This window comes from Arvicola amphibius, chromosome 13, assembly GCF_903992535.2.
Source record: "Arvicola amphibius chromosome 13, mArvAmp1.2, whole genome shotgun sequence".
Classification (NCBI taxonomy): domain Eukaryota; kingdom Metazoa; phylum Chordata; class Mammalia; order Rodentia; family Cricetidae; genus Arvicola; species Arvicola amphibius.
Window position 1 is genome coordinate 5857376 of NC_052059.1, and position 22590 is coordinate 5879965.

Consider the following 22590-nt stretch of genomic DNA (forward strand, 5'->3'; position numbering starts at 1 on the left):
ATCATCAGACTTTAACCAGTCTCTCCTAGGTGGACACTGCTTTAGTCCACTGTGTGTGGCAGTAGCAGAAAGCCTGGAGCTGGTTAAGTTGTACAAGGCAGATTTATTTAGCTCGTGTTCTGGAGGTCTGAGAAGGTACTGGGATCTCCTGGACTTAAGGGGCTCATGTAGAGCCAACTCACAGCAAATACAGCAAGAAAGGGTTCCTCAAGAGAGAAAGCCAAGAGCTGAGGAAGCTACCTTCAGTAATAGTTACTCTAGTAGCTGGACTCTGGTCCTCTTAGGCAGCTCTGGCACTTACTGACTACCAGGAAGAGAGTATTAGCCAATCAGGAGGCAGGTCCCTCATGACTTACTCACTTAAAGTTCCCACAACCCCGTTACAGCTTTAGGTTTGGAATTAAAAGTCAATGTGAGTTTTGATGGGGACAAAGCACATTGAGGTCACAGCAGGCATTTAATAGTTTCTAATTCTTTGTTTTACAACTAATATCATGATAAATAACATAGAGCAGGTAAGGTGAGCAGACAAGATGGAGTCCTTGGACTGAAGGGTAGATAAAACATTTGATGTTTGATAAAAATCTCAACCTGTCTCCAGAAAGCACGTCCTTCCTGACTCCAATGTGGCAAAACCACCCTCACCCACCACTGGCTCTTCCTTTTGTTATTATGTACTTCGCTCCTATGCTGTCTTTCCTTCCCTTCTTTGCTAATTTGGCAGGTGAAAAAATTTTCATTTGAATGTCTCTTATAAGTGAACTCCAGCATCTTTTCTATGCATTTAACAATCTTGCTTGTACTTGCTTTTATATGATCTGTATGCTCATTTCACCATAACTTATGTATAATATTTTTAAATTCCAAATATCCAATACAATCAAAATTAGTAAGAGGGATTTTTTTTTTCTCTAAGTGACTCACAGGTTGCAACATTCTTTGTGTTGATATTTTTATGGAAGCCTAACATGTTCGTGTAATTTTAAAAATTTTATTTTATGTATTTATTTTTAGTTTATGCAAATCTGGTGTGGTCACTGATACCACATCTAGCCTGGCCCTTATGTGCTCAGTGACTTTTTCTTAGGGTCAGGCATAGGTTGGTAGAATGTGTGCCTGCCAGATGTGGGGTCCTGGGCTCAGCGCTCCAAATCCCCCATTTTACTTTCTGTTATTAAGAAGCTGTTTTATTATCAAGCATTTATTCAATGACAGCTCCTATTCTAGAGGTGTGAATGCAGACATAGTATTTTAACTTCACACAGCTCTCTGGGCTAAACCACACTCCTTGTTTGCAAGGCCTAGAACACAAGATTCAGAGACGCTGAGGAGTCTTCAAGTTGGAAGTGCCTGAGCAGAGTTTCCCACTCACCGATTTCCTCTGTTAATCTTCCAACAACGTTGCCTTTGTCAGTTGAGACGATTCTTCACTTGATCCCATCACAACTGCTTTCATTATAGCTGAGCTAATTTAGTGATGTTAGGTCATGCTAGGCAGAGCGAATGCTAATTGGCGAAGGGCATGTCTGAATAATTTTTCACAGCTTTTGAAAAGACGGGGGTCATTGGTTTTACTATATTTATGTTCCATAAATGCAGTGTCAACTTATTTAATATGCAGCTTTCATGTAACAGACATTCAGTCACTGGCTCCGAAGCCGCATCATGTCTGAGTAGGAGCAGAAGTGCCGTGGAGGATGACTGGCCGCTGCTGGCAGAAGTCTCCCTGGGGTCATCTGGGAGTGCTACTTTGGCAGATGCTAAAGGCCTTTTCAACACTAGGCTTTATAAGCACAAGCACACACAGTTGAGAACTAAGTCGGTACCAAGAACTGAATTAAATGCATGTCCTTATCGATCAGATAAAGTATGACTCTAGTGGCAAACCGTGATTTCTGTGAAGATCTAGGATGGTGTAGCATCAGCTTCAGTTCTCAACTCCGAGGGCTTTGCTGATTCTGCAACAAAAACATGGCCTGGGGGCAGCTCTGGGCAGACTCCATATTAACACCTCCAGAGTTCCCTCTCTTTAGGGATGCATGCTGACTGGCCACCCCTTTGAAAGTCATTAATAGCAGAACCCGTTGCACCCAGCCTTTGTGTGTGCTCAGAAATTTCAAAACCATAAACACTTTTCCCCTCAAGGAAGTAACAGCTGAATTCCAGTGTTCGCCATTGCTCCCTTTACAATCGTACTGTTTGGCCTTGTATGCCATGCACTTTATATACAATTTAGTCATAGCCATATATGCATACATGGATTTTGTTTTACCTTGTCATGTAGCTCTGACTGGCCTGGAACTCACTATGTAGAACAGGCTGGCCTAGAACTCACAGAGATCTCTCTAGGGCAGGGACTAAAGGCATGAGCCACCACAACTAGCCTTAATAGCTTTGAAAACGAAGTGTCCTTAGGAATTCTTTTACTGTATCAGGTTGGCTCAACTTTTTGTTTATTTATGCCTTTCACCTTAAGTTTTTTTAAATTAATTTTTTTTCATTTTACATACGAGCGCGAGTTCCTCTTTCAACCCCTTTTCCCACCTCCCCATCTACCTCCCTCCATCCACTCCTCAGAGGGGGTAAGGGCTCCCTTGGGAAGTCAACAAAATCTGGCATATCCGGTTGAGGCAGGACTAAGCCCTCCCTGCTGTATCAAAGCTGAGCAATCACCTTATGTTTTTGGGGGGTGGGTTTTGAGACAGTTGGAGCTCACTCCATAGCCCAGGTTGGCCTTGAACTCAGAGAGAACCACCTGCCTCTGCCTCCTGAGTGCTGGAATTAAAGGTGTGCGCCACCACTGCCTGACTTCACCTGAAGTTTTATTTAGAGCGCAGCACCCGTGTGTCCTCGTTCCCACCCACCCTTGGGACTTCTCAACCATCAGGCTGAACTCACCCCTGAGTTCCGGATCTAGATCCTCTAACACTACATGTTCCCACCATGAGAGCGTCTCTGACTCCAAAGAATGTCTTCCTGAGGGTTAGCAAAGCTGCAGGACGCTGGTCCTCAATAAAGCACACATCCTTCTGCAGCTGGGCTCAGCTGCTTGAAGCTTCTTGTCTCCAGGTGCACAAAGTCTTCTCATTTCTCTACTACAGCGAGAATCTGGATTTATAGCCCTCTGAGTTCAGGCCCTTAGGCAGTAGCCTTTTCCTTATACGCATTCTTGTATGGTATTTTCTTGCCTGTGAGAAGAATGTTTGTTAATTGATTGCTTTCTCCTGCAAGGGTTACATTAAAAAGTTTCTTAGCCATGTGCTCACATTTTCTGTCACTGTGCTTCTGAGATGAGAGTTAGTACACCCACTCCTTGTACCTCTCCTTACTTTGCTTAAACAGAGCAGAAAAGGACTGTGCAAAATTTTGTCCCATTATTTCTTAAATGTTAAATTTTTAATATCAAAATACAGTTATGTCCTTAGGTAGTGGATAAAGGTCCATAATAATGTGCATTTACTTGACCTTTGCTCCTCATAGATGACCCTGAAATAACATTTGGCTATTACAGCAGTAATACCCAAGTTCATTTTCAACTTGTGTCTAACAAAGATATAATTAATGTCCCAAGGAAAACCCAAGGTTGCTTGCTGAGGGACGATGTTCACAACTTTAGCAAAAGCACTCATTGTACAGGCTACACTTTGTCTCTTTGTAGCCTTGGATAAGTTATTACTCACCATATATTAATCATACTCTTTGAATCTTTTCAGAACACACTGCTCCCCCTCTTTTACTGCATTCTGTAAATTGGGCACTCTGTACGCGGTTCCTACTAGAGCATTTATTGTATGCTTTATGACCCTTATGAGACCTATTGTCTTTCATGATTTTCCTCCTTTCTTTTATCTCTGCCAATTATAAATTGCTTTGGAGTTTTGTCTGCTTTTTTAAATTATATGCTCTGCACTGGGAGGATTTCTACAAGTTATTAGCCTCTTGCAGCATGAACCCTGCATCTTCCTTGTGTCTCGAGGGTCTCTTGTCTTTTTCCTAATGACAGTGTTATCTCTGATTTGGATTCAGTGGCCATAACAGTTTATAACTGGCTTAGGAGCTCCTAAGTCAAGTTCTGTGCTTCCGCCTTGTCAAACCTTAAAAACTCATTTCTATTGTGCTTAGTCCTGAGAGTTAGAGCAATGATGGAAACAGTTTATTGTGTGGGAAAAGAAATACATGGTTTAAGAACTCTGACTTTGTCTTTAAAAGGATGAGGATAGGCTGTCAAAATGGCTTGGTGGCTAGACTAGATGGCTCTTTCAGAAGACCTAAGTTAACATCCATGTGGGGTGGTCCATCATTGTAGCTCTCGCTCCATTGGCTCTCATGTCTCTGCAGGCACCTAGCACACACTCATACCTCCTGGCTCTCAGGTACAGAGGTGTACTGTGAATTCTAACTAAGGTAAATATTTTATTGTGAAATGAACTCTGGCTTTAGAACTCTGGGTCCCAACTCTTACTTCATCATGCCATCTGTGTGCTTTGGGACAAAACTCTTAATGCCTCTGTACTTTATATTCTGGTTAGATTGTGTCTCCCCTTACCGGCATACTGAAGCCCCAGTCTCTAACCACTTGGTAAATGACCGTTTGGATGTCATGAGCTCAGACAAGGTCATGTTAGAGGATTGTAGGTCCCTGATCCCAGTATACAAGGGACCTTAGCTTACTTCCCTCTCTTATAACAGAAATCTAGACTGCATGAATTGTAAACAATAAAATTTCATTTTGTGTATGGTTGTGTATGGTTCTGAAGGCCAGAAAGTCCCAGAGCATGGCATAGGCATCTGGTGTGGGTCTTCATGCTGGATCTAAGCATGGTGGCAGTGGCGGAAAGGCAGTGTGTGGATGGGCGTCTGATGAAGGAGGGGAGAGCAGGCAGAAATCATTTTTTCTGTGAGGAAATGGCTCTCAGAGCAGCCTCTCCACAGTTAGCAGAGAAACCTGTCTGTGGGGTCAGAGCCCTCGTGACTGTTTACCTTCAGTGGCAACAGAATTCCAGCATGGCTTTAGAGAGACATGCAAGCAGTGGTAATTGATGTCTCTACAGACAGAAGGAGTCTGGACATGACCAGCACGCATTATGTGGAGATGAAGCCACGATAAAGATCACTGGAGGGAACTAATTCTACTCCCATCTTATTTTGGAGCTCTGTCTTGTAGAACTGGGAGTTTGTGGTGTTTAAGGCCCCCAGGCTGTGGTCCTTCCTTATAGTACTCTGAGCGTTGCAGGAAAATAACATCCATTAACTCAGGCAGTTTTGAGGTTTCAATATGTTATTATATGTAAAGTTCTTAGGGTAGTATTTGACACGGAACAAGCACTAACAATATCAATTAGTGTATTTGTTAAGTGCTAATTATGTACCATATGCCCTCCTAAATGCTTGTCTTTTTATTAGCTAAATCTACAAAGATGTGATGCCGGAGGAAGAGTAGCCTGCTTATCGCGATAAATTACGAATTCCTCCCTTCTTCTCCCATCAGCCATTGTTCCATGTTAAACTAGTGAGAGTACGCTATAGTTGATGTGACAGTCACCATTGCTAACAGCTCCCACACCATAGAAGCTATTATAGTTGTGTGTTACTCCCATCTTTCCACTGTCACATGTCGTGTAGGGTGTCCCACAGGTGTCCACTACTGATGTCTGCAGTGCTCTCAGTGGTGTCTTCCTCATCTTAAGCCTTCTGGACCCCTCCTTCTCAGTTACCCACACTAGGGTTAAAAAAAGCCAGTTTTCTCTCTGCATGTTGGTGTAAGTGTAAGTCTGTCCTGGGCTGTTTAGACCCTTTTCCTCTCCTCTTATTATCTACTTTAGGCTTGGAGCTTCTATAACCATTTAATTTCTCATAATTTCTTATGCTTTGGACAGAGCCTCTAGAATAGCTTTACTGAGCCAGCATGTGTCAGGATCTCAATGCACTGGTCTGACTAGCTTCTTTGTTCCCCTTGGCTTCTCCATGTAGTGTCTCTGTATGACTGAGTTGGGCTTCTTCCCCAAATGGCTGCCTCTCCAGTGAGGTGGAGTTTGTGTATGGTGGCTGAGTTGACCACTCTAGGACATAGGAGGAAGAGCAGATGTTAACCATGATCACCCTCAACTTGCCGTTGAGGCAAGAAAGAAGTCTCACAGCTAGGTGTGGAGTCTCAGCTGAACTCTTGCTTTTACACCCTGTTAAAAAAAGATCAGGGCTGCGCATATGGGGATTGCACAGGCAATGTTTTGAAATGTATAACGATTGCAGTGTTTGAAGAGCTGTTTACAGCTTCTTTGAGAAAATAAAAAGAAGCATTTTGTGTATTCAAGCAGTTTTGGACTTTTTATTGCTGTGCAATATGAAGAATTCAAGGGAAAGGTTTATAAATCGAGTAGGTGAAGGGTGAGCAAAATCTGAAAATCCACTTTCAATGTTTCTATTCCTCTCTTTATTGCTCATTTATTTTACAGTCATGGTAAATGCTACCTCTTCTGTTCTGCTAAACTCAAATGGGTGAATCTTGAGTAAAATACGTATTTATCATATTTGCCTCTCTCCTGAGAGAAATAATTAGCACAATATGCTGAAGAGCTCAGATGTTTCCAAACCAGTGTGACATCTGCAACATGAACTCTCATTGTCCACTTGATCAAAGGCTTCCCCATGTCCTTCGAGGAGATGTGTCCATGTCATTGCGAAGAGCTTAGGAAAGCATCAGTCGCGGTCACCAGGGCTAGGCTGGGTACGGCTTCTCCTGTGCTGAGAACTGCATTCCATTGTCTGAGAGGGCTCGAGCTGGGTTAGTCAATCAGCACCATGTTCGATTGTCTTGCAGGTCCTCCACTCCTTTACAGACGCCATCTTTGATGAGTGGCTGAAGAGAAACAACCCTCCCACAGATGCCTGGCCTCAGGAGCTGGCACCCATTGGTCACAATCGGATGTACAACATGGTTCCCTTCTTCCCACCAGTGACTAATGAGGAACTCTTCCTAACCGCAGACCAACTTGGCTACAATTATGCCATTGATCTGGCAGGTAAGGAATACAGCTTCTAAGTGGATGACTCACTCAACTTCTAAGGCAGCTTTCTTTCTCTCTCTCTTTCTTTGTAATGACAAGCAACACTGTTAATTGAAGCATTCAGGCTGAGTTAAGTTTATTGGCTATTTTTGAGAATACCTTGAATTTAACAAGATAAGTCATTAAGCTAGCAATTAAACATCATGCAGGGGCTAGGTGCAGATCATTTGGGAAAACTGTAAGTTGTTAAGAGACCCTGTTCTCCAGAGGTGCTGCCTTACTCTTCTGCCTGATCTGACAGTTTTATCTGCAATCATCAGATCCATAAATCTGCCCCGTGACTGTTGAGATGCGCAGCTGATGAAGTCCAAGCCACTTTCACTTACCTGTGGGCAGGCAGGAGCTGGCGCTCTCATCTGCAGGCAGAGTTGTGATTATTGAGACAAACTTGAGATCATCCCAAGATTCAAAGACCAGAAAATAGCAAAACCTCAGCTCTTGTGGAAAGTAATAGAATATGGCATGTTAAAAGATTATTATTATTATTATTATTATTATTGTTATTATTATTAGTTACACATAGTCACTGCATAGTTTTGACGGCCAACTGTGGCTTATTTGATTGATACAGAGAAATTACTTTACATCTGCACCAGGTGTGTTGAATCAGCCTTGGCAACACCGATGTGTAGGGACAGGTGTACCCGGGATGGCCCTGGGCCTCATAGCAGACGGGGATACGCGGAGGTTATGGCATGTTTCCAAACCCATGCTTTCTTAGTCTAGCTTTTAAATTGTAGATACTTGAAAAACTGATTTCAACCGACTGAAAATAGGGAAGGATATTTTTCTAGAATGGGAAGAAAGACTCAAAAAAGCCAGTGGCCCGGGCACTTAGATGACACTCTCTGCCAAGAGTGGAAAGTCCTGGAGATGAGATGAAGGGCTTGGCCTCTGAGGAGTGGCACACTGTGGGGAGAAGCTGGAGACAGGGCGGGTTTGGGAGCTTGTTCAGCTTTTGGCTTTCACAGCTGACCGTTTCCCCGCAGGGGTTTCTCGCAGTTCTTGTTTCTTTCGAGTTCTTTCATTTAGCAGCTAAGGAAGCTCTAGGTCGTGGCATCTGCCGCATGGCAAACACTTCTGTCTCAAAATGACCCTGTATCCTTGGGCAGTTGTGAGGAGGGATAGTCTCATCCCCTTCTAACCCAAGTTAGAAAGCAGTGAGGGACTTGGGAAAGACTTTCCCTACACGACGGATGGAAAACTGGACTTGAGAGGACTGGGAGCTGCCAAGCAGCTGAGCAGGTACTTTAGACACAAGAAGGAGAAGGATGGACAGGGAGGGGCACAGGTGGCTTTAATTGAAGTCTAAAGGAGGAAAGCTTGGTTTCGCTCAGAGTGTGGCATGTTGGCAGGCTGGATGCTTTCAACTAGAGCTATAAGATGTGTCTACCCCCTTCTTGCCATCTTTATTGTCTTTTCTTGCCAGAGTGCAGGGAGCGGCTTTCTCTGAAGTCCCCATTCACCTAAAGCCCGGTGCTACAGAGGATCAACAGAACAGACTAGATTTGATGGTGCATTCAGAGTCCAGGGAGCACCATTAATTTCCCCTGAAAACTCACTGAGTCTTTCCCTACAATCACCCCAGTTCCCACCGGATGGTTCTCAGAGGCTCACACAGTGTGGAGCTCCCATGCACTTACACAGCCGTGGCTTTTGAGGCCTTTTCTCCTGCTAACAAGCTTATTGTTGGTTTGTTTTCTCTATGGTCTCAAGCAATCTTAACTTCAAAGAGCAGAAATGAAAGTCCTTTTGCTCCCACACCTTGCTGTACCAGAAGGGCCTAGGCAGAGAGTCACTGGGTCTTATGGAAGACTAAGAATTGCCCTAGGTTTGTTAGAACATCTCAGTTTTCTAAAACAAGACATCGTTTATAGACAATGGTGATGACTGTCACATACAAATGTGAAGGTACTTTAATACCACCAAACTACATTTTAAAAAGCCATGATGGTAAAAATCTGTAATATATGTATGCTACCACGATTCAAAAATAATTTTAAAAAGGCAAACAGGATTTGGACAGTAAGAGGCAGTCCTTTTTGGTGTCTCCTTAAAGAAAGGACAGTATAAAACTCTGTGGTTTGTTGGTTTGTCCTTGAGACAGGATCTTCCCATGTGGCTCTGGCAGTCCTGGATCTTGCTATGTACTTTGCAAATCAGGCTGCCTTCAGACTCAGAGATCTGCCTGCCTCTGTCCCCCAAGTGCTGGGATTAAAGGCGTGTGCCAACATGCCTGGCAAAACTTCCTGTTTTAAGAAGCTGTATACAGAATACAGCTCCTACACAGTCACCCACACTAGATCAGGCAGACTACAGCTTACCACTGAGGCAGGTAGCCTCAGGAGCCATTATCCACTGCTGAGGCACTGCTCACAAGTGGATGGCTTCTTGGGGAGAGAAAGAAAGAGAAAGAGAGACAGCGAGACAGAGATAGAGAGACAGAGACAGTCAGAGAGAGAGGAGAGTCAGCAGTTTTCTTTATGAGTGAGAACACTGATAGGTCCAGCATGCTCCAGCCAATGACCCTGTGCTCAGGAATATGAACAGCACAAATTGGACTCATTGGGTTATCACAAAAAGAGGACATGACGTTGGAGGTGGGTGGGTAAATAGAGGCTGGGTCTGAAAAGAGTTGGGAGAAAGGGTAGAAGGTATAGCCAAACACAGTACATGTAATTCTAGAATAATTAATAAAAATATTATATTATGAAAGGAAAAAAGAAAAAGCAGTTAGAACGAGCATCAAAGGAGTGATTGTGCATCCTGCCAGGAAAGGGCAATGAAATTCCATATGGAGAGACACAGCCAAGACAGGCCATAGCCCTTGGGGGGCTGGGGAAGGATGAGAAATGTAATCTGTCCTGGAAGTGAGGGTCAGGTGTGGGAAGAGATGACTTGGAGGGGACCTGCAGCAGTTGCTAAGCTGTAAGGAAATGACACGTAGCCATAAATATGTTTAAAAACCACATTGACTCCATGGGAGACTCCACGCTATGGCTGTGAGTGGAGGATGAGGGCTGCCATGTGAGAGGCTCAGGTTTTATTCACATGACTGAAGCAGATACGGTTTGCTTCTGCTGGCGAGTATCTCTGTCAGGAGAGTCCATCGCATTTCTGACATGCATTTGCCATCCATTGTGAGGGTAGAGACAATAGCAGAATTTCCTACTGAGGGCTGTTCGTTTAATGGTCCCCCAAAGACCATCTGGGCTCTTCTGATGAGTTTCTAACTTACTAAAGCAGTTCTGTATTTCCTTAGAGGTTTTGTTCTGCACCTAAACATTTACTGGAGCAGATTTACAAAATATAATAAGCCTTATTTAAATAATGGAATAACATTTCCAGCTTCCCTAAAAAAAAAAAAAAAAAAAAAAAAAACAGTTGTGGGTGTTATAAACTACAAGAAACCAGAAGATAAAATTCCAGCAAGGGTAGTTTTGCTTTGCAAAAAAATGTGCAGGCGAAAGGCAAATAGCCTTTCCTCCACTAGTGGTGTCTGACTGATGGAACTGTAACCACAGGATCTTCTCTGTTTCCATTTCAGCGGAAAAAGCTCCAGTTTGGACCACCACCCTCTCGGCGGTCACAGGAACGCTAGGAGCTTTCGTCGGTCTCTTGGGACTGCTGGCTTTCCTTCAATACAGAAGGCTTCGCAAAGGATACGCACCCTTAATGGAGACACATCTAAGCAGCAAGAGATACACGGAGGACGCCTAGGGTGCTCTTGTCTTACCCTAGGAAAGAGGCTGGCCACGCCATAGTCCTGCCTGGCATAGGCAGTAACTAAATATATCTTCACTAATTTTGCTTTCGGTGAAAGTCTCCAGCATGCTTTCTTTGGGATGATGACCCCTGCATGAGCTCTTTGGTAGTGACGACTCCCACATGTGATCTTCTGTAGTGATGGTGACCACCCCGCCCTGACAGAGATGCTTACGTATAGTTGCTGCTTTGCTTATTTCATATTAGCAGCGATGCTTGGGCCCTATCACATCACCAAAGTGTGATGGGGTCAGTTATCTGTGACCTTGATTAAAAATCCTTATATTGATTAAGCCTCTTCCTTTTCTGAAAGCACTGCCACCACCACCTCCACCTCCACCACCACCATCACCACCACATCATCACCACTGCCTGTTGTAGGGAGGTCACTTGTTGGTTTCCAACCTCCCCGGCTGCTTAGACGGAAATAATCACACAGAAACCATATTAATTAAGTCACGGCTTGGCCCATTAGCTCTAGCTTCTTATTGGCTAACTCTTACATATGAATTTAACCCATTTTTATTAAACTGTGTATCGCCACATGGCTGTGGCTTACCGGCTAAATTTCAGGTGTCTGTCTCCCGTGGGGCTACGTGGTGTCTCCCTGACTCTGCCCTTCTTCCCCCAGCATTTTGTTTAGTTTTCCCTGCCTAGCTAAGTTCTGCCCTGCTATAGGTCCAAAGCAGTTTTTTTTTTAATTCATTAATGGTAATCACAGCACACAGAGGGAAACCCCACATCAACCACCACCATTATCATCATCACCACCACCACCACCATCATTACCACTACTACTGCCACCCAAAACAGTATAAACACTGAGTAGATTCCTTTAAACTTGCAGATCAGTGTGTTTTGAGATCAGTCAAAATATCTTTGCGAGTAATAGTGTGTGTGGGGAGTAGCTTGTCAGCACTCCACTATTATATTGAAACACATGAAGCAAGCTAACTTTATAATGAAAAGAAGTTTTTGTTTTTTTTTTATCACTGTTTTATAGGCGTCAAAGACAAGGTGCTGAATTTGGTGATTTTGTTGTTGAAATAATCGTAAGGTTGTATAGAACACTACATGACTATATCTGTGTGGTCTCTGTCCTTTTTACAGAATGCACCAGAATTCAGTCAGGGGCTTCATTCTGGCAGTCTTATTGAATTTTAATTACTTGCCCACCTCTAAAACAATAGTTTAAATTTTACCTTCTTAATTCTTCATAATGGGGGTTAGGTGTTAATCCATGAAGCTAGGGTGGGGGCTGGAAGGATCACACTCAGACGATGTCCAGACTTTGGGAGGGAAGGGAGGGAGTGGAGCAAACTCACAGGGTATCTGTGAGATATACCACCATCTGGGGAGGTGTGGAACATACTCAGACCACACCCTCTTAATCCCACCAATTGAGAATGAGACCACTACCACAGTTTAAAGCCCAATTTGAAGCAAGTTTTAATTGAATACTGGCCAGGTAGATGAACTCTGTCCAGCTCCATCTCTGGTTTCCCAGAAAAATGGCCCCAAATCAAGTTTTGCAGTGGATTGAGTATTTCCCATCAGGGGCAAATATACATCCTGATGTACCTTCAACCTAGATCCAATCAGGGACAAGTATACATCCTGCTGTAATTCCTGCCTGTGAATTTCCCCCTAATATGCGATCAAACACATCTGGTGCAGATGGGTAAGACAAACTTGTTTAGGGAACTGAAAATGCGTGACATTTCATAAACAATAGCCTCTAGCATTTCAGGAGCGTGAACAATTTTTTCCTCTGTCCAGAGAGCTAGATATAGATTGGACACAGATCTCTTTGACCTGATGAGAAGCACCTTTAAATCTGCACTCAGCAGACAGCCAAAAAAACCCTTCAAATCTGGGGCTTCTGACTGAACAGCAAGCAGTCAATTCTTTACTAGCTTATCGGAACTTTACTGGTCAAAGTTAAAGCTTTGAACTTTTGAAATCTTAGTGTAACAATAACAGAATGGGAAAGAAATAAGAAACATTTTCCATTTCCACATACTTTAAATCACTTACTTATACATTTACAACCTGCATTTATATCTTAAATCACTTTCTGAGACCCTCAGGACTCACTTAAGCTTTTACATCCTCAGACCTTTATATAGCTTAGATCCTCAAAACTTACACAGACACTCATATCCTCAGACCTTTATATAGCTTAGGACATTTTCTTAGACCATCAAAACTTGCACAGACTTTAATACTTTTCCCATATAATCATTTACCAGAGATACAAGCAGTTATTACTGAGAATAATGACTGTAAACCATGTGTCTTTGGTGGAAAGTTAGATCTGAGACCTGCTTATCTTTTAATATGAAGCCTGTTAGCAATGCAAACCTGTCCTTTTCTCAACAGGAGACCTAGTAGCTTTAGAGAAGGCAAGACTTGATTTTTACATATGAAGTAAGCCAACAAGCTGGCTGCAGTCTTAGGGGGAAACAACCTGGTTGTCTGCTGCAGCTAAGGTGACAAAGCTATAGTTACCCTAACCATCAAGACCCGAGAAGGATAAATTACAGCAGCTAACATAACAAATGGCCTGTGTATCAACACACATGACAGAGACTAGTATATGACCTAGTCGGTCATCCCAGGCTTCTGTGGGTTCCGTGGCATTGGGGGCAGAGGTACCGGGACAGCGTCAGTCTTTGGTCACCAGACCCAGAAGGCGAGAGGCTTTCCTGTGAAGGAGACACATGAGGGTGGTGGCTGACCTTACCTTGTCTAGGCAAAGTGGGGCAACGAAGTCTCCAGCGTTCTGCTTGCACACAGTTTGGCAGCAGATGTGGCACTGGGCAGTCTTGCCCAGTGATTAGTGTTACCACAATCTAGGTGGAGTCATCATGGTGCTCCATCATCTTCTTTGGAGGTCTTGGGGTCACTGCTAGGAGCTGGGAGTCTCTGTCATGGTAAGCTTTTCCAGTAAACATTTTAAATGCCATATTCACCAGATCTCTGACAAGTTTGAAGACCATTATCTATTAAGTATATCTGAGCTATACACACCTAGGCTTAACCTTGAAAACACATGAAACTAAATAAAACTTTTTTTCTGTAATTAATCATACGAATATTTATATGCCTACAAGTATAGTTCTGAACACATTAATGAATCTGACCATTTATAAGATGACTGACCATTAACATGTGTTTCTATTATCATTAGCAGTTTACAATAGTTATTAGCTTTCATAATAATCCAGGACTTGCTGGGTTAGGGCTTGTGAACAGGGACTCGGGGAGCCTAGAGTCTAGCATCGCCCTTGAGAAGTTAATAAGCAGCACAGTCCTATGTTAATTGAAGGCCACAGATTCCTGTTGCCAGAGATAAGGAGAAGACTCCCTTTTTAGCTTTTGCAGAAATTTTCTTCAAGCCCTGAGGGAATGGGGCTTTTGTCTAAATGCCTGACCTTGGAAAAAGGACTTTATGGCTTATCTCTGTTAAGTTGGAGTGTTAAAAACAACAATTTCTCAACTGAAGCTCCTTTTAGTATCAAAATAAACAAGATTTAGGTACAGGGCATAGCCCTAACCTGCACGTGACAAACCATGCTCCAATAGTACAAACAAACAATTCAAAGCTCCATATCTGGGATTCATTCACAATCCTTTTGTTTTTATTTGAGAGCTTGGATCAGCTCTTTGACCCCATCCTTAGCCTGCCTTCTAGATCCCAGCCTGCGCCATTGCATCGTGACTGGTGCTTCAGGTGACTATCACAGGGCAGCGGCATTTCCAAAACTGCTGAGGTCCCCCATTGCAACTGGTCTCTTTTTAGAAACTCTAGCCCTGCCGTGCAGTGGCAAGCCTCAGCTGTTCTCTATGATCCCTTAAAACCAATACCACCTAGGTGACTCTTAAACAAGCATTGTTATTAAATCCTAGCTTTCATAAACCTTGCTTTCAGGACAACACAGCAATTATCATACAAAAATCCATCCTAATTCAAAATATCTTTGTTATGGTTTTGGTCCCTGGTCCCTTTCAGAGACAAGCCACGCCCACCCTTTCCCCCTTCCGCTGAGACAGGCTGATCTTCAGCTTCCGGCCTGAGCTCGCTGTTTTCCATCTTCCTCTCAGAGAGGCAGGTTCGCTTCTGCCTCTCTCTGGACTTCTCCGCTCCCCCCTTCTCTTCTCCTCTCTCTCTCTCTCTCTCTCTCTCTCTCTCTCTCTCTCTCTCTCTCTCTCTCTCTCTCTCTCTCTCTCTCTCTCTCTCTCTCTCTCTCTCTCTCTCTCTCCCTCTCTCCCTCTCTCTCTCCCACCCTTCTCCCTTCCCTCTTCATAACCCCCTGAATAAATATTCAACCTCACCTCTGCATGTCGTGTCTATCCATGTCTCTGTCTCCTGCCCGCCTGCCATGTGTGTCTCCCTGCCTGGGACCAGTCACTGTGCTCTGGGACCAGCAGCCGTTTCTGCCTGGGACTGGCTGCTCCCAGGGCCCGCTATCTGCCGCCACATAGCCCGCAACCACCATTTGGGACCTACAGCATTTCTGCTGCCTACTGCCGCCTGGGACCCATTTTTTTAAAAAACAACAATCTTGAAGACCTGTTGTTGTCTCCTTGGTAGGCCCAGTCCATGTAGTCACCTTTAACCAAGATGGTGGTAAAGTCACATGACATCTATCTCTCTAATCTGAGCAAATAGGGCTGCCAACCATGTGATTGCCTAAAGATGGTGGTGAAGTCATGTGATATCCACCCCCTAACCCTAACAAAGATGCCATCTAGCCGAGTACAGTTACATCACAAAGGAAAAACAAAATAAAATTTACAGTAAAATGAATCTGTTTAATATTTGACATATGTGCATCATGAATGAGGATGCAGTCAGAGGCCCCTCTGAGGGCTCGTCTTCCCCCCTGCACTGCAGTCCCAGGGGCCCCTCCGTGGGCTCGTCTCTCCCCCCCTGCCCCACTGCAGTCCCAGGGGCCCCTCTGAGGGCTCGTCTCTCCCCCCTGCACTGCAGTCCCAGGGGCCCCTCCGTGGGCTTGTCTTCCCCTTTCTTGTTGCAATTGGTGTGTGGACGTAGAGAATGGGTGTTCGACAGTCTCTGGAATCGCCTTGAGTGAGGGCTGTGAGGTTAACGGGCGCACACTACCAAGAACAGTGCCATGCTCTTGGAGGGATGGCGCAAAGGGACGATGCCCAGCTGGGATGGACTTCGTCCAAGTCACGTAAAGTTAGAGGAGCATCCCAGGGAAAACTCAGCAGAATCATCCCAGATGATCCCAGCTTCCTTTGTGGAGTGAAGGTCACAGTCACCCGTCCACATCTGAATCCTGCCGTTCACAATGCTTATTATTCACGTGGTCAGGGCTGTCGGCTCTCCATTTCCAGATCCTACTTTTGAAATGAAAGAAAAATACTAAAATGAAGATAAAATTGTGCATGGTGGATACACTCTGGAAAAGTTATGTATAAATCAATTATATAATAAAAGTACCATGGGAAATCAGGTTTTTAAAGGTGAGTGTTTATACATAATTCTATAATGCAAATAATCACCACTATCTTACTTTTCAGGCATATCAGAATTTTCATATACCACATTATCTTAAAATTTTATTAAAGCAAGTTGTACCATAAGTAGAGATAAATAGAAATCACTCATTCTTAGCTTCTTTTATCCAGAGCATGTGGAACTTTTTAAAAATAAATATTATGCTTTATATTTTCTTAAAAGAAATAATTTTCTAATTTTGTACTTCACATTAAAGGAATATAATCTCTTGACCTCATAATAAATCAGTTAGGGAAGCTTTTTAACAACCATAAAGGTAGGATAAGTTTACATGGTGGAGAGTCGGTGTTACTTATGTTGAATATTATGCAAATACACTCAGAAAATGTCACTGAGGGTTTCAGGGCGATTCTTCTCAATGGCAGGGGCACATTCAACTTTAAAGAAAAGGGACAAATCACTTTACACGCTTACACACTCAGTATAAGGGAAGGCGTGTGTATCTGAAGGACAATTTCCATAGGATGCGTTCATGATGTTGCCATCCCAAAGTGAAATCGGGTCCAGTAGAAAACCTCTTTCTGCGAATTCAGTTCTCGTACAGGTCCCAGATCCTCAGACCTTGATGTGTCTTGCTTGGGATTTCATAGTTGAACATAATACTTTAAATGAACAATCTGAATCGTATCTGTATCATCTTATATTGACAAACAAGTAGAAAGCTTTTTTTTTTTTTTTTGGTTTTTCGAGACAGGGTTTCTCTGTGGCTTTGGAGCCTGTCCTGGAACTAGCTCTTGTAGACCAGGCTGGTCTCGAACTCACAGAGATCCGCCTGCCTCTGCCTCCCGAGTGCTGGGATTAAAGGCGTGCGCCACCACCGCCCGGCAGTAGAAAGCTTTTAAAGGGGACAATAAGAATAAATGTTTTCCAATTTATTGTTTTGCTTTGGGGGGCATTGATCGATTTTTAAGTTGTGTGCATTCATTTCCATTTCTCAGGTGCTCAACACAAATATACTGAAATATGTATACATATCACATACATAATAGTTACTTCTAAAAATCTGCCCTTAGACGGATGGTTGACTTTGTGGGTGAGTTTTTCAGACTCTGGATCTCTGAGGTACAGGTTGAAAGAGAGATCCCAGCCTCTCCCATGTGAAGTGTTTCTTGCCGTGTCTTCACAGTTCCACCCTGGGGTGGGGTGGCTCCTTCATCCCTGCCCTCAGACATGAGACACTGCTGGAGTTACCTTGCTAATTCTGCAGGCCAAACTCCGAGGTCGAGGATGCCAAGAAGCCTCCAAGAAGAGTTTCAGAAGGAAGGTAGAGGCAGCCAGGTGGTGGCCATTCGGTCCTCATCTGGACTTGGAGAGAGGTCTTTGTAGTTAAGTATCTTTCCTTACTCAGGAAATGCACGTTGTTAACTGGGGTATGTGCATAAAAGAGCCTCTGCCTTGTGGGGGATAATTATCGTCCTCAACGCAATGGGAGAAAACCGAGTTTCAAGCCTTCCCATTTCTAGGAAGCTTTGCTCATCCTGACTGCCGTGTAAATATTTTTTGGGTGAATGAGTGGATGCATCAACCTCAAACTTTTCATTCAGAGCCTCTGGGGTGTGTTGTAATATGGATTCGATCAGACATGACACCCCTGCCATGAATTTCCCAGCTCCCCCTTCAGGCTGTGAGCGATGCCCGCATGAGGTGTGGTCCTGACGCCAGTGGACACTTTCGCTTCACTTGGTTTCTAGGTGAGCTTTCCTAATCTCAGCAATTCTTGATCCTTCTGCCGACAGAGACTAAGCAGAAAATTAAGATGTCGACTTATCTCTTCTAAGACTTCACACTCATGACTGCAGAGCCTTCCAATGTCTGTTGTCTAAGCCTTGCTCCAGCGGAAGAGACTAGAGGGTGAGCTGCTCACTCAGACACACCGGCGCTGTGTCCACGCTGTCAATCTGAGCAGCAGCACCCCATAAAGATAACCAGGGTTTCTGGATACTTGGGGTGGACTACTTCCATGACCCCAAGGCCTCCGAGTACCACGGGTTCGTGGATGCTCAAATCCCCTTTTATAAAAAGGTCTAGCCTTGGCAAATAGTGAGCACACATCCTCATGCCTGTCTTGCCATCTTTAGATGGCTCTTATTCCAGGGTTCATGCTGGCAAATAAATGTTGCGTGGTATTCTTTAGGTAGTGACGACAACCGGGGAAAGGATTTGTCTACATTCATCACAGAACTATTTTTTACCCTGTGAAATTTCCATCCTTTATTGGTTGAATTTTCTGAGGAGTAGCCCACAAGAGGGCTGACAATGCTTTGACTTTGGCTGTAATGGCATTTGGGATAGAAAATAACTCCAGCAAACTTAATCACGCTTTGGTAGGTCATTAAATGAAATCTTGAAAATAACACCCAGGAAAATTGGGAGCCAGAGCAGATGTCAAGGTTTCCTAAAACAAAACAAACTAAAAGATAAAAACTCCCCAATCCAGAGGGTATATTCTGTGCTAGTTTGTGAACTACAGATTGGGTATATTCTGTGCTAGTTTGTGAACTACAGATTGGGTATATTCTGTGCTAGTTTGTGAACTACAGATTGGGTATATTCTGTGCTAGTTTGTGAACTACAGTTCCTGTGAGAGACCAATTGCCTTTTTCTTTCTTTTTTCTTTTTTGCCACAGCAATGCAAGTCTGACCTTCGGGATGCGATGTGTAAACAGTGTCATGTAGGAAGAAGGCTTGAGCTTGGCTTTATTAGAAGAATATCCACCTCACTGCCAAAGTCGTCCACCCCTTGACTCATTTGCTTCGCTTGCGGTTGACTGTTTCTGAATTAGCCCTTACTGCAATGACCATCCATCCATCACTAGCCAGATGGAATTACGTTTACAACAAAGCAAAACCTGCCCTCTTGTGTTGGATTTGAAAATTGCACAGCGTCACTATGCTTCTGGCCCTTTTCTTGGTGACTTGCTTAACCCTGGGAGTCGGTATGTGTGTATGTGTGAAATACCAGAAGATTCTCTGTGAATTCAGAAACTGGGATGGATGAAGCACACAGTTTTTCAAAGGAAAAGATTTCCTGGGAAACTCTCAGAACTTCATTTTGTTCAAAGATTCATTTATTTTGATGAATATAGGCGTCTTGTCTGTCTGTGAACGGCAGGCATTCTGGGTGCCTGAAGAGGCTAGAAGGCAGCTTCAGATGCTCTGGGGCAAGGGTTACAGATGGTTGTGAGTCACCCTGCAGGTGCTGGTCATCCAGCTCAGGTCCTCTGAAAGTGCTCTGAGCCAATGAGTCATTCCTCAGCCCAGAACTTCATTTTTCTAAAAATGTCAATTTTATTAACTTTAGAAGAATTTAATGCAATGTTTTATGGTCAGAACTTCATTTTCATCTCTTTTTACTTGGTAGTAAACAATCAAAGTTTGGGGGTATAATTCAGGCTGCTGGAAAATTCTTTCCCTCCTTGAAAATCTGTACCAGACACAATTTAGTTACTATTATTTATAGATGTGTATTCAATCCGGAGACTGGAAAAATTGCTTTTTTAATTTTAAAGACTGATTTATTTATATTTTACATGCACAGATGTTTTGTCTGTATGCATGCATTGTGTGCCATGTGCGTGCGGTGCCTACACAAGCCAGACAAGGTTGTTCAGTTTCCTGGAACTGGAGTTAGAGTTGCCAGCTCCATGCAGTTGCTGGAGCCTGAAAGCTGGTTCTCTGGTCCTCCATGAGATCAGCAAGCTTGTTGAGCCACTAAGCCCCCTCTCCAGGCTCAGAAAATTATTCTTCTATTAAACACTGACATCTGTTCCTCAGGTTCCAGGCCTGAAATGCCAGTTCCCTGAAAGGGTGAGGTGGGAAGGATCAGAGGGTCAAGTTTAGCTTGGGAAATCTAGAGAGACTTCGGGTCTTAGGGTTTCTACTGCTGTGAAGAGACACCATGATCATGGCAACTTTTATAAAGGAGAACATTTAATTGAAGATGTGGCTTACAGTTCACAGGTTTAGTCCATTATCATCATGGACATGCGGCACGCAGGCAGGCATGGTGCTGAAGGAGAAGATACATGTTGGTAACGCAGGCCACAGAAAATAGACTGAGTGTCATACCAAGCAAAAGTTGTGTTGTTTGCTGGGACTGGAGCATGACCCCCTGTTCAATTACATCTTCACCAACTTTCTGTTTTCTTCAATGGTTACACCAGGTTGTTCTCAACTCAGAGATCTGACAGCCTCTGCCTTCCCAGAGCTGGGATTACAGGTGAGCTCCAGCACACCAGGCTCTAAACTCTTCTTTAATTCCTTTCACAGCTGGAAACTTAGCTGTGTGGGATCTTGCCCCAGGTCACAGCTCCTTTTATTCCCTTTCTTAATCTGTTTGTTTCCTTAAAACACAGGCCGTAGCTCTATTCCACTTCCTGGTGCCCCCTTTCTCAATCTGTACATTTTGTATTTTTATTTGTTCAGCTTGTCCCTTTTCATTCTAAATCGTCATTAGAGTGACCACTAATAACCACACGACAGAGTCTATACTAGGCTGTTTTGAGATTTCCTCTGCTAACATAATTAATCTAAAACTCTTCACTCTAGCCTCAAGCAGACTTTTTGGACAAGGGCAGAAAGCAGCCACATTTTTTCAACAAAATATCATAAGACCAGTCGCTAGGGCACATACTACTAATATTCTCCTCTGAAACCTCTTGCTCCCCAAGTTCAAGTCATTCTCAGTACCATTGTCTTCCATGTTCCTACTACTATGGCCCACTAAGCAGTGCTTAGAGCATTCATTCCACTGCTTTCTTCACCTAAAGTACTAACGTCCAAATTCCTCCAAACAGAAGCATGAAAGTCCTATCGCAGCAACATCCCAGTCCCTAGTACAACTTCTGACTTATTTATGGTTTCTATTGCTGTGAAGAGACATCGTGGCAACTCTTGTCAAGGAAACGATTTAACTGAGGTGGGGACTACCGTTTCAGAGGTCTAGTCCATCATCATCATGGTGGGAGCATGTTGCAGGTAGGCAGGCGTGGTGCTGGAGAAGGGGCTGCTACGTGTTGGTAAGGGTCACACTGAAGGAAGCTTGATCCAAAGAGACCTCAAAGCCCGCCCCCACAGCGACACACTTCCTCCACTCAGGCCTAGTCGAGCAAGCCAGGCTTAGTCATCCGCCCTCAATGAGCCACTGGATAACAACTGGTGAAAGACTGAAAACGAAAACTTCATCCATGTGACCAGACCCAGAAGAGGAGCCAAGAGGAGCAGTGGTCATCCCTCTTCCCCTCTCCCAAGTCCATCTCCCTGTTACAAATGGCGCTGAGTTTTCAGAACCTTGCCCTGTCTCTTCCTGGGAACAACCTCAGGCCCCAGCCTTTCTCTCCCTTCTCTCCGTATGATACTCCTGGGGAAATTCTAATCTCTTGGGAACTCTCGTTTCAGCAGCTATGGAAATGGAGGGTCAAGTGTCTGTGTAGAAGGTCTCCATTCTTGCCAGCACAGTCACAGTGTGTTTTCGGAGGTGTTTACAGGGGCCAACGGCCAACACCGAAAACAGCAATGCAATGGTATTGTTGCCCGTGCCTTTAGTGACGGTGGTGGTTCCTGCCCCCTTCCTCCTCCTCACCCAACTCCGGGCCTTTCCCCTAGTTCAAAATCTTGCATTTAAGCTGCATATTTCCTTTCTCGTTCCGTCACTGTGCAGTCCAAGGCCTGTAACTTTTATGCGCTCCACATCATTTTCCTTTCTTTCTGCACACGTCCCCTCTCAACGGCGCCTTCTTAGCGAGATACAGGCTTCTTTGTGCTTTTAGTATTTCCACTTGAGATATTCCCAGTCCTTTGATCCCGTGCTGACTGCGATGTTTGCTGTCAGCTACCACGAGAGAGGAGCTGGTGCAGTTGGGTGCCGCTCTGTCTGCTGGGCTCTTGACAGCATTATCAGGCCTCTCCTATAACCAAAGGGCTCTTACAACCCAGGAACATGTAAATTTGTTCCTTTTCTGAGAAGCTGTCACAGCTGGCATTTCCCAGCTTAGCTGCAAAGAGGCGGGCGTGATAAAAGTCATTCCGAGGCAAGGGATGTAAAGCCATTGTTTTCAACTCAGTCTCTCAGAACACCTGAGCACCAGCGCTCACCTTACAGCTAGGTGGCTGCCTTGAACTTCCCTTTTCGCTTTGCAAGGGCGATAATGGGATTGTGTCCTCCTCCCAGAGCGATCTGCTCATTTCAGTTGTTCCCGTCAGAAAGTAAAC

The 22590-nt window shown here is 44.1% G+C and overlaps 1 protein-coding gene across 2 annotated transcripts in view; it reads left to right on the plus strand.

Moving 5' to 3' along the window:
* Positions 1–10784, plus strand: part of Dct (dopachrome tautomerase) — a 35130-nt gene extending 24346 nt beyond the window's left edge. Inside the window, exons 7-9 of one of the 2 annotated variants that reach the window (XM_038310588.1) lie at positions 6818–7019; positions 9533–9538; positions 10612–10784. In XM_038310588.1, the coding sequence (XP_038166516.1) occupies positions 6818–7019; positions 9533–9538; positions 10612–10784 (381 nt within the window). The remainder of the gene's footprint in view (positions 1–6817; positions 7020–9532; positions 9539–10611) is intronic. The other variant, XM_038310589.1, reaches the window with a different exon arrangement.
* The last annotated feature ends 11806 nt before the right edge of the window (positions 10785–22590 follow it).